This window comes from Eubalaena glacialis, chromosome 2 (assembly GCF_028564815.1).
Source record: "Eubalaena glacialis isolate mEubGla1 chromosome 2, mEubGla1.1.hap2.+ XY, whole genome shotgun sequence".
Classification (NCBI taxonomy): Eukaryota; Metazoa; Chordata; class Mammalia; order Artiodactyla; family Balaenidae; genus Eubalaena; species Eubalaena glacialis.
Window position 1 is genome coordinate 19,822,410 of NC_083717.1, and position 11,769 is coordinate 19,834,178.

Here is an 11,769-nt window from a genome sequence, read left to right on the forward strand (position 1 = left end):
TTCAACCCCTTTGCTCCTCAGGGATAAGCTCAGTTGTCAGTTCCCTCTTGATTGCAGGTTGCTGCACCGGGTTTAAGATGAGATTGTCTCAGCCTCTCCTACCTGCTTCAATGTACATTTTTTTCTTGGTTGCCTGGTATGTAGGGGTCACTCGTAGTTTTGGGGTTTCTTTCAGGGGAAGATGTTCTGTATATAGCTGTAGATTCGGTATGTCCATGGTGGGAGGTGAGCTCAGAATCCTCTTATGTCACCATCTTGAACTGGAACCATATTTCTTGTCTTTTTGATGACAGCTGTGAGTGATACCTCATTGTGGGTTTTGTTTGGTTGGTTGGTTTTTTCAGGCAAGGCTTTATTGGGGCCCCTGCTGCAGCAGGGGGGAACGAGAACAAACAACAGGTTCCCTTGCTTGCCCACCCCCTGAGAGGGGGCGAGCTTGTTCCTTATATGGGGTGAGGGTAGGGGTGTGTCCAGGGGTTGGGCCGAAGGGGTAGCTTAGGTGTTTTGCCCACCCCTTAGGTGGTGGTGTGTGCAGGGGGCATGCGCAAGTACCCTGCTTTTGCTCCAGACCCCCTGCTTTTGCTCCAGGCTCCTCAAAATGGCAGTTGGGTTTTTTTGGTCTCTTTGTATCTTTTGTCCAGAATTTTCCCAACTGAGCATGCACGCAGTAATTTTTAGTCCCATACAGTTTCTTTTAATTTGTTGCTTGAGGAGAGGTGTGCCCAGGTGCAAGCATTGCAGCACTGCAGTACAGGGTCCCAGGTCCCAGCCTGTCTCATTCCCCCCTGAGAGACTCTACACATTTATTAAGGGGTAAGAGGCTGAAGGTCTCTTCTTCTGAAACTTCCTCCTGCTGGACAGGGGCCACAGACCCTAGCCTACCCTAGAGGAGAAGTCCCTCGCTGACTGTTCCAAGGACCTGTAGGGACCTGGGCCACTTTCCGCTGGAATGGGCTGAATTTCTTGAGCCATCATGAGCCTTACTTCAAACTGTTGGAGCCTAAAAGACACAAACTTAACCAAAAGGTTAAACAAACAAAGGCTAAAAAGGAGAACAACAATCGCCATTAAAGGGCCTAGAAAGGGAAGGAACCAGGCTAACTTTGGGCTTCCTTGACTGTTGACCAAACAAGGAAGGCGATATCACCCCTGCCAAAATTACGAAGCCACTCTGCCTGCGCTTATATTTCCTTAATATTAACTTTTACCTGTCCTGTTGCATTGATCCAAGTGCAGCGGGAAGTATTAGGTATCGCACAAACTCTGCCTTGCTCTGCCAGAAGGTACTCAAGGGCCAGACGATTGTCAAGAACCACATCAGCCAAGGAAACAAGAGAGGTCCCAAGTCCCATTAAGGCTTCAAATAGGAGCCAACTCACTACATCATTTTACTTACGTGTTGATGGTACCTGTCTTTGGAATAGGTATCTCAGAGCTTCCGCTGGCTCACAGGTGCATTGTTCTTCTGTTGTGACCCGTGGGGTTTCTGGAAGTAAAAGCTTTAGTCTGGGCAGGTGTACCCAACAGATACCCCTTGCAGTTTGACAGCAGTGGGGGTGGTTAAAATTACTTTATAGTGGTCCTTCCATTTTGGCAATAGTTGGTCTTTGGGGGAGCCCTCTTTCCAGGTGTTGAGAAGAACTTGGGTCCCCAGGGTTTATTTGTGAAGGAACTGCTCCTTCCTCTGTATTTTTAGTGGGAGCTGGCAGTGCCTTGTAGGCATAGTCCTGGATTGCTTTCTGAACTTGTCCTAGAATAATATATCTCAGGGTCTGGTTCACTTCCTCATCCTGTAGAATGTCAGTAGTAAGAAAAGGCCTCCTGTAGGTCATTTCAAGTGGACTAAGTTTCAGACCACTCCTGGGGGCTACACGGACCCTGAGGAGTACAGTAAGAGGCAGGTTGGTCCAGGGTGCATGAGTCTCTGGGCGGAGCTTTGCTAAGGTTTTCTTTAAAGGATGGTTCATTTTCTCTACCTTCCCTGAAGACTGGGGGGTGCCAAGAGGTGTGTAGCTTGTAGTCTAGCCCTAGGGCTGTTGTGAGCCCCTGTGTGATTTTGGCTATAAAAGAGGGCCCGTTATCGCTCTGCAGGGACTTTGGAAGTCCAAACTGAGGAATTATTTCTTTCAAAAGGGACTTACAGACTTCCATGGCATTTTCAGATCGGGTGGGGAAGGCTTTAACCCATCCTGTGAAAGTATCAACAAACAAACACCAGAAGGTATTTATATCCTGATCGTGGGGGCATTTGGGTGAAATCTAACTGCCAGTCTTCCCCCGGGTATGTCCCTCGGCGTTGAACTGGCCTGAGTAACGAAGGGGGCATTGGATGGGCCTGTGGGTTATTACAGGCGAGGCAAGCGTTACTTGTTTTATTGTTCTTTTAAGCCCCTTTCCTGAAAAACCCTTTTGCATCAAGTCCCATAGAACATCCCTCCCATAGTGGGTGGCGTCATGTAAGCTCTTGGTGAGTTTCCATTGTTGGGCTTCAGGGATTAGAACCTTATCCTCCTTTTTATACCAGCCTGTGCTTCCCTTCTCATAGCTCCATTTCTCAGCATTTTCTTGTTCCTGTGGGGAAAACTGGGGGAGGCTAGGGAGTTCAGGGGGGGCCAATCACTAGAGCCTTAACTTGTTCAGGTTCCTGCAATTCAGCTGCCTGTTTTGCAATTTGATCAGCTTTGCTGTTCCCTTGGCTCACAAAAGATCACAAAAGATCCATCCCTCTGATGGCCCCTGCAGTGGATTACTGCTACCTGGGTAGGAAGCTACTCTGCTTCTAACAGACCAGAATCAAATCTTCACGTTTTATGGGGGAACTTCTAGTGGTTAACATTCCTCTTTCTTTCCATATGGCAACATGAGCATGTAGCACGTGGAACCCATATTTAGAGTCAGTGAAAATATTTAATTTCTTATCCTTCCCTAATTGCAAAGCTCTCATTAATGCTCGTAAGGCTTGCACAAACCGACACTCCCCGCTAGGCTTCTGTACGGGGCGGATCGGGGTGCTGCAGGGGGATGAGCAGGGCCTAATGAGTCCGTGTTTCAGGAATCTGCCGAGCAGCGGCCGGATTCCTCTCGGGGCCTCAGGCTTTAAAGGATATTGTCTCTTCCAGGGGTATTTTTCCCCAGGCTTAACCTTATTTTTATTGGGGGAACACGTTTTGCCCTTCCTGGCACCGAGGTATCCCAAACTGCAGGATCTACCTGTTCTGTAATTTCTTGGGGGATGTCTTGGGGCATATTTTGATGCCCAACAGGTGGGTCATCTGGGACTACTAATAGATGCATTCTCCGTTCGGATTACCTTCTTGGACTTCACCCTGACTTCACCTAAGAAAATACTAGCTCCTAACTTATTTAGCAAGTCTCTCCCGAGGAAAGGGACAGGGCATTCTGTCATGTACAAAAAGGAGTGAGTAATAATAATGGACCCGATTCCACAGGCAAGAGGGGATGTAAATTGCCTTTCCTTTGGCTGTCCATCGACTCCCGTCACAGCACAGTCATGGCTGGAGAGGGGGCCAGCTGGCCAAGTCAGAGCAGAGCAGGCGGCTCCAGCGTCTACAAGAAATTCAGTTCTCCTACCTGCCACATCGAGGGTGACCCGAGCAGGTGCTCGGGCCCCTTCAGCTGGTGCGCGGGAATCTCTCATCCGAGAGGTTTGCAAGGAACTGGGGCCGGTTGGGGCTGCCCCTTGGGCGCCCAGGACATTCCGCCTTCCAGTGCCCCCCTTTCCGACAAAAGGCACACTGGTTTGGGTCCAAGGGGCTTCTTGGTGGTCTGTCCAGCCTTCTCAGCCCTCCAGGGTCCCCTCGAGGTGGTGGGTGAATCAGAGCAGCCAGAAGCTGCGTTTTCTTTATTAGCCTCTTATCCTTATCGGCCTCTTCTGTTAAGTCTCGGTTGTTACAGACCTTGAAGGCCTCCTCAGGGTTGACAGTGGGGCTTGGGGCCCAGCCGCAAGCTTCTGTAACTAACTGTCTCCAGATATCAGGAGTAGCCTTGGTGATAAAATGCATGGCCAAGAGTGTCCTCCCTTCTGCGGACTCAGGGTCTGTATTGGTGTACTTCCTGAATGCCTCTGTCACCCGGCTCAGGAAGCCTGCTGGGCTTTCACCTTCTTCCTGTGTAACCTCTCAGACCTTATCGTAATTTACTGGCTTCACCATACACCTTTTCATTCTTTCTGATAGACAAGTAATATAATGTCTCATCCTAGCCTGGCCTACACGATCTTTCATAGTCCCAGTGTGGGTCATGTTCTGGGATTGCGTCCCACCCACCTGATAAATTTGGCCGTGTGGATTGGTGGCCAGTCGGCCATCTGCGTGTTCCCTGGCCTTTCTCAGTATGCGCTCCTTTTCATCTGGGGTGCAGCAGTGGGCCAGAATAAACATGATGTCCTGCCAGGTGAGAGAGAATGTCAATCCCAGCCTGATAAATTCATCCCTAAATTTGTCAGGATTCTCTGAGAACCTGCCAAACCTCTCCTTACAGGTTCCTAAGTCTCCCATTGAGAAGGGGCTGTGCGCTCTAATCATCCCTCTGTTGCCGTTGCTACTTCCCGAAGGGGGGAAAGGTGGGGGCTGACTTTGAACCTGATCCTGGGAAAACTTTCTCTCGTAAGAGAACAGAGAAACCAAGCCCAGTCTTGCATCAACCTACTCTTAAAATCCATTTACCTAATTAAATTTAATCCAACCTTAGAAAATCCTGACCACATACAAAGTTCCTAATGTTCCTCTTCCTCAAACCTGCAACTTTCTGTAGCCATACTTTGTCCCTTATTCTTTCCCCATTCAGAAACAGCCAGCTCTAGGACAAAGTCATCCTTTTTCCTTTCACCAAAATATATTTCCATTCCTCATACCTTCTTTTCTTACGCATCCTACTTTCCTTAAGCAACCATGAACTGTCTTTCACATTAGCATTCCATAAATTGGCAGCGAACATCTCAAGGTGGCACCAAACAGCTTAATTTCTCTCTCACAAGGAGACAAAAGTAGGTAAATTTAGACCTGTTTAGCAATTAATGTTCCAATAGTTTATCTTATTTGAAATGGCCTGAATATACAATTAATTTCTATCTTAATTACTTCTTTAGCTTCAAATTTACCAAAAATTGGAGAGACGGTTTTAGATGGACGTTTCCAAAACATAATTATTCCTATGTAGTTTAGCAAAAAGTTCTTATCCCAGTTACATTTACTTAAAAATTTAATCATATCAGGTTATTATCCCTGTTGACAGATTTTTATAACAGGAACAATATGCACTTATTGACTTCCGGTAACCCTAGATACAATGAAAGTATTGTACTTAATGTTGATAACTCTAAAGATGGGTCTGTATTAATTAATTAAACCCACAGCTTAAGCTAGACAAGTTAATTTCTATAGAAGCAGAGATCTCATAGTTTTCCCGCTTGAATTTAAAATGGCCTTTTTTTCCCCCTCAGTCTGGGGGACTACAGATGAATCAGGTGGTTCCTGAGAGCCCAGGCAGAAGAGTTACATTGCAAAGGCAGAGGAGAGAGATGCAAGCCCCTTGAGCTCAGGCAGAATAGTGACATTGCAAGTGCAGAGGAGAGAGAGATGCAAGCTCCTGTCTTTTCTTTTTGTTCTTTAAAATCCCACTAAGTAACCCAGGGCTGGAGTCTCAGGCAACGTGGGCTGTGTTTGTATGTACTCACAATGTCGGCAGAGACTTGCAGGAACAGCTGGACAGACAAAAACTACATCACAAAGATACCAATCGCAAAACTTAAAGACACAAACAAGAAGTTTTCAGGATTAAGGGGATGGGAGGGTAGGGGTAAGGACCAAGGGAGAGGTAAAGGGAGGAGAGACAGAAAAGACTGAAAAAGAGAAAGAGAGATTGCCTTTTCAGCACGCCCCCTGCGTCTGTCTAGTCAGGTACCAATCTGCACGCTTCCAGAAAGGGCCAGTGAAGGAAGGAGCACCCGTCCACTGCCCACCGGGGTGATCAAGCCCGGAAACCAGCCAGCTGTACGTCGTCTGTGGGTCCCCGACCCACAGGTGGGACCCTCACCCACGCATGCACCAGTATATAGAAATCTGCCGCTTCAGCTCGTTCCCAACGGGACTTCTCTTGGCGGCAGGAAAATAAAGGTGAGAATATTGGGACGATCGGACTTACAGCCCACTACACGATATGAGGTTTGAACCTCTATCCCTCTCATAAATCTCCAGTCCGGGAGAGCCCGCTGGACCAAGGTCTGCAAGGTGTGGAGGGAGCCTCTCCCACCTCTGCTTGTCACCCATCAAGGTGAGCCATTGCCGGCCAGAGGGAGCTGTAGCTTGCCCGACATCCACTCTCTTGGAAGGACAGGACAGAAGGAGGACAGGACAGAGAGAGAAGTAGAGAGATTTCAGGAGAGGGAAAGGGAAAATGGTGAGGGACAAAGGGGACGGGAGAAGCGTTGCCTGAATGAGGGTACTGAGCCCCCTCGCGGGCCAGAAAGGCAGACTTACCAAACGAGGTGATGCTGAAACGAGAGGTTCAGGTGGCCGCTTGTCACCCACGGGGAAGCTGCGTTCAGTGGTCCCGGAGGTGCCCAGATCCTCTCCCCAGAAGGGACAAGCCCCACGTTGGGCACCACAAAATATGTTACCAACTAGGGTTCTTGGCCTCCTTAATCGATAGAAATTGATCAGAGGCCAAATTCAGTCAAGGCTTTATGGGGACCCCTGCTGCAGTGGAGCGGGTGGGGGGGGGCAGTGAGAACAAACAACAGGTTCCTTTGCTTGCCTGCTCCTCATTGTGGTTTTGATTTGTATTTTCCTGACGATGAGTGATGTCTAGCACCTTCTCATATACTGGTCGGCCATTTGTATATCTTCTTTGGAGAAATATCTGTTGAGGTTCTTTGCCTGAGAGGGGCTGGAGGAAGCTCACAGACCACTGAAGGGTCCACAGCCAGGACTGATGTTTGTCTTTTTTTTTAATGCTTTAAAATGAACAATCATTTAGTTTGCATATACAGGGAAAAATATGTTCTGTGGACACAATAGAATACTAGAGACAGGCATGCATAGATGCAATGGGTGGGCAAGACTCCTCCTGGGTCCCTTGGTGGATCCCACAGTTCTCTTAAAGTCACTTTTGTTCATGGATAGATGCCATTTTTGTTGGGGGTGGGAAGAGGGATGTCTCATATGGCCATGATGCCAATGTCATTCCTCAACCTTCTTCTAACAGTGTTAGTTGTTTTATGTGTGTGTGTGTATATATATATATATATAAATACATATTATAATTATAATTATACTATATATAATATATAAATATATATTTGCATATATGGGAGTGTTTCTATCAGATGAAGTCCCAGAATGACTAGATCAAAGGGTATATGCAATTTTCATTTTGACACAGATTGCTCTTTATAGAAGTTTACACCCTACCCACAGTATATGAGAATGCCTATTTATTTCCCCAAATGCTGACTCTGATTTTACCAAAGGGTAAACTCAAAATTTCATTTTGTTAAAAAAAAGCAATCCATTGTGGATCTACTTTGCATTTATCTTATTAAGAGTAGGGCTAAGTTTTTCATATGTTTGAGATATTTGTATATTACCTTTCCTGTAGACTATTCATATTCTCTGTGCATCTTTCTGTTTCGGGTTTTGTTCTTTTACTTCTTGGGTCACTAGAGCTCTGTCCTTTTTGCTAGAGTGACATATTTAGAATATCTCTTTTTTCTGTAAGAAACCAAGGTGGCTTAGGTAAGAAACAAAAACTCAATTTTTCAAAAGAGACACTCACTTCCAGCCCATCCCACGATGACTAGAAAGGTTTCCAGAATGAGGGTATTTGCGCCTCAGTGCAGGCAAAGCCCTTTCGTGGAAATACGCTGAAGGCCCTCTGTGGATCCCGTTTTGCTTCCAAGTGGGTGATCCTCAAGCTTTGGCTTTACTGTAAAATGTTCTAGAGCCAGATTAGAATTGAACAGGCAAAACTGCTGAATGAGAGCAAAAAGTGAAGAGTGACCTGCTCCAACAGGGACTCAATAGGATGCAAATCGATAGGCATGTAAGAAGTCAAAACCATGGAGTATCTTTTTAAAACAAAATTATCTAGGGTACCCAAACACAGAAAGCAAAAGAGGGGGGCTCTGCATTTGGGGTCCACAGGGTGAAAGCAAGAAGGGGGCATGAGGGCTGTCCTTATCCCGGGCTGGGGCCATGGGTGACATCGTGGTCTGTGTTGCCGGGCTGGCAGCACCAGGAAGCTCACCTGGGGAGGTTTTCTGAAACTCACCTGCGTCTCCTGGTGTTTCCTCCCCAGCTCATGTGTTCCTCGGTGCAGAAGGCCCTGTTTGAGGAGGAGGACCACGTCAAGAAGCTGCAGCAGAAGGTGGCCACGCTGGAGAAGCGGAACAAGCAGCTGCGGGACCGGGTGAAGAAGGTCAAGAGGTCCCTGCGGCAGGCGCGGAAGAACAGCCGCCACCTGGAGCTGCTGAACCAGAAGCTGAGCGAGAAGCTGGCGGCCACGGCAGGCGCGCTCCCGCACATCAACGCGCTGGGCCGCGAGCCCGCGGGCGCCGCCTACCTGCGGGGGTAGCAGGGATGGAGCCTTGGCCTCACCTGGTACCCGCTGAGGCCTCTCACAGGGAGTGGAAAAGGACACTGGGTTTATACGTGCACATAGCTCAAGAACTCTTGTAGATGATGATATTTTTACTGTGCATTTGGTAGCGTCTAGTTGGTTTACAGGGCAAGTCTCCTATCTCCTTGGCTGCCGGCCTCCTGCCCTTCCCTGGCCTTGTCCCAGACCCAGTGCTCTGATGCCGGCAGTGCCATGCGCTTGCCTGGGGCCTGTCCCTGGCTTCCAGGAGCAGCTTGGAAAAAGTGCACTTATTAGGGAAAGAACATTTTAGAATCTCTAGAGGTACAAGAACTCAAGGGGTTCAGCCTCCATCTCCGAAGAAAGGCAGCGTGGTCCCAGCTCTGAGCAGCAGGACAGCCGTCAGTTTGAAGGAATGATTGATAGGTCGTGGGATCTTCTGGTGTCATTAAGACCTAGGGAGCTCATCACAAGTCAGGGAGCGGGGCTACAGGTGGCAGGTAATTAAGAAGAATTATACCTGATTTCCAACCTCAGCTATCCAGAGTTACAGAGGTTTCCCATGGGCCCCTTTAATCTAAAGGGGAATTGCCTTTATGGGCCTGTCCTGTTTCATCAAAGCACATTTCTAAGTATCTCAGCCCCTGCTAAATTCTAACTTACTGTTTGCTCAGTGATTACTTCCAACTTGTCTGAATTCGAGGTGAGCTGACCCACTATGTTGTGAACTTCTGTTGTGCAAAGACACCTCCTTACCTACTGGGGTCAGGGGACCTTGCCCCGTTGCTATCCAGGCTCTCTCCCAAAAGGGCTTGTTGAGGGCATTCCGATCTTGGCTTCTTTATGCAAATGCTTTCCACCCACCTGGACTGTCCAGGCAGACCCTGGGAGTAGTGTTTGCACATCAGCCCGCTTCTCACTGCATTAGATCCTACGTACAATCGCTTCACCTTCTTTGGGAAGAAACCTCTAGAAAGAGTATTGCAAGTAAAAGATATTCACAATACCTAACACTTGAGCCCTTCCCTTAGCCACATGTGATCGCGTCCCAGCTGTGTGACTGAGAAGTGCCCATCCCTTGGTTATCTTCTGATAATGGTTCTCCAAACCAACCAGTGTCCCTTCCCTGCTATTTTAGGTAGAAGCTGCCCCTTTACCACCCCAGATACAGGAGGGCCCAACAATGCCATCCTCTCCATTGGAAATGGCAGTTAGAGTCAGATTTCCATCCACTGCCTTTAGAAAAACCATGTCCTTCTTGCTCTGGTAGCGCGTCTGGGGCCTGAGCCTTGCGACACTTGGGTCTTGATGGTAGGCGATGGCCTCAGAGGAGAAGTCAACGCCCTGGACTGCACAGCATGGGGACTTTTGCTCAAGGGCTCTTTACTGCTAAGCTTCTGCCAGCACTTCATCAGCTGTAATCTTCATGGTCTGGTACAATAGAAGGCACATCTTGTGGTTTATTCTTCCCAGGGACGTTTCATTCCAGCAGTTTTGCTGCCACCCAAGGGAATGACAAGCCTAACAGTGATTTACAGCCAGCGTTTGGAGAACTGTGGAAGCTGGATCTCTTCGGATGCATTATGTTCTGCCTTTTCAATAAACATGAGCAATAGTTCAGCCACAGCAGTAAAGCAATGCGTGTTTCTTTTGGAGCAGGGGGCCTGCAGGATTTCCAGCTTTGGCCTGAAAAGGCCATTTAGATCCTCTGGGGGAAGCATCTGTGGGTCACACCTGAGGCATTTAGGAGACTGAGCTCAAGCCTCCTCTGCTTTCCCCGTTGGGATGAGGCTAACCCTGTCTCTCCCCGGGTTCCCATCTCAACACACCTGCAGACGAGCAGTGTTATCCTGGCCTCACCTCACGAGGGACACGCAGCTTCATTAATCAACGTCTTCAAAAGTACATTAGGATCTGTGCCAACAGGAACTCCCAGGTCCCCATTATCTGCTACGTTGTCATCTTATGGCAGCCCTCGCCACCCGCTCGTACTAGTAGGAATTGTTCATGCAAGAAAAACCCAAGAATTGCTCAGAACTTCACACACATTGGCCGACCTGTTGTAGCACTATCTCTGAGCTGTGGGCCATGGTTTAGTTCCACTCAGCGGTTCAAGGAGGCTAAGTGACTCTGCCAAAGTCACATAATAAGCAAGAGGCTGACAGAATCTAGCATCTTTAAACCCGGGTCCCCAGGAGTTACAAACTGGTGGCATGTGGGCCACACCGCATGTGGGGATGAGGTTTCTGTGTTTGAATGCCAGCCTTCCCTGGACTACGGTTCAGGCCGCTGTCTCTGCTACTATCACACCCACCCCCGATTGGGTTTTTTTTTTTTTTTTTAACACACATCACGCATTTGTGGTACCTGCCTGGCAGCAGAAGTTAACAGGGATTCCCGCTTCTGTGGTGCAAATCCTCATCTTCCGTTGGGGAGAGAGAACGCAAAATCCAATCACGACTATGGATCAGCTGTTGGCTCAGCAATGCCCACATTCTATGATGGTTTAAAAAAAAACAAAACTAAGTACCCAGAATGCTTTAGGCTCTCACACACACATCTCATTTAATATTCCTAATAATTTCATAAATAGTGATTCTGATCGCCATTTTCCAAGAGGAATCTGGGGCTTCAAGAGATTAACTTGCCCAGTGTACGCAACTAGGACAGGTGGCCAGTCAAGCCTCCAACCCTATCTTCTTTTCTCTTTGCACCTGCTCACCTGTAGAATGGGGATAATCACTCCTACTGTAAAGGCTGTGAGGAGGACTGAAATTACTCATACAGATGCTTAGCATGATACCTGACACCCCACACGTACTCAATAATATTACTCACAATAATCATCTCTATTATACTGATAAGTACTCACAAGAAAGGCCCAATGCATGTCAGAAATCAGAGTGTTTGGTGGGATTCCATGTAATTTTCTTGTCCAATTGCCATACAATATTCCAGCTCCTTTCCATTTTCCTTATTTCTGAACTACCTCCTTTTCTTTCACATTCAGTAGTTGGTTGTTCCTTCAAATTTACCAAGAAAATATAGTCCATCAGAAATGTGTTTGCTCACCTTCCTAGGGTCAACTTAAAAAATGCAAAACCTAAAAGTTGAGAATTATGTTTTACTCGGTGGACATACTGACTTCAGCCCGGGAGGGGCCTCTCAGGTCGC

General features: G+C 47.7%; 1 protein-coding gene across 1 annotated transcript in view; it reads left to right on the plus strand.

Annotated features, from left to right (window-relative positions):
• Positions 1 to 10,194, plus strand: part of CCDC3 (coiled-coil domain containing 3) — a 103,787-nt gene extending 93,593 nt beyond the window's left edge. Inside the window, exon 3 of the mRNA XM_061181628.1 lies at positions 8,317 to 10,194. Coding sequence (XP_061037611.1) covers positions 8,317 to 8,592 — 276 coding nt within the window. The 3' untranslated portion in view covers positions 8,593 to 10,194. The remainder of the gene's footprint in view (positions 1 to 8,316) is intronic.
• Positions 10,195 to 11,769: the final 1,575 nt, after the last annotated feature.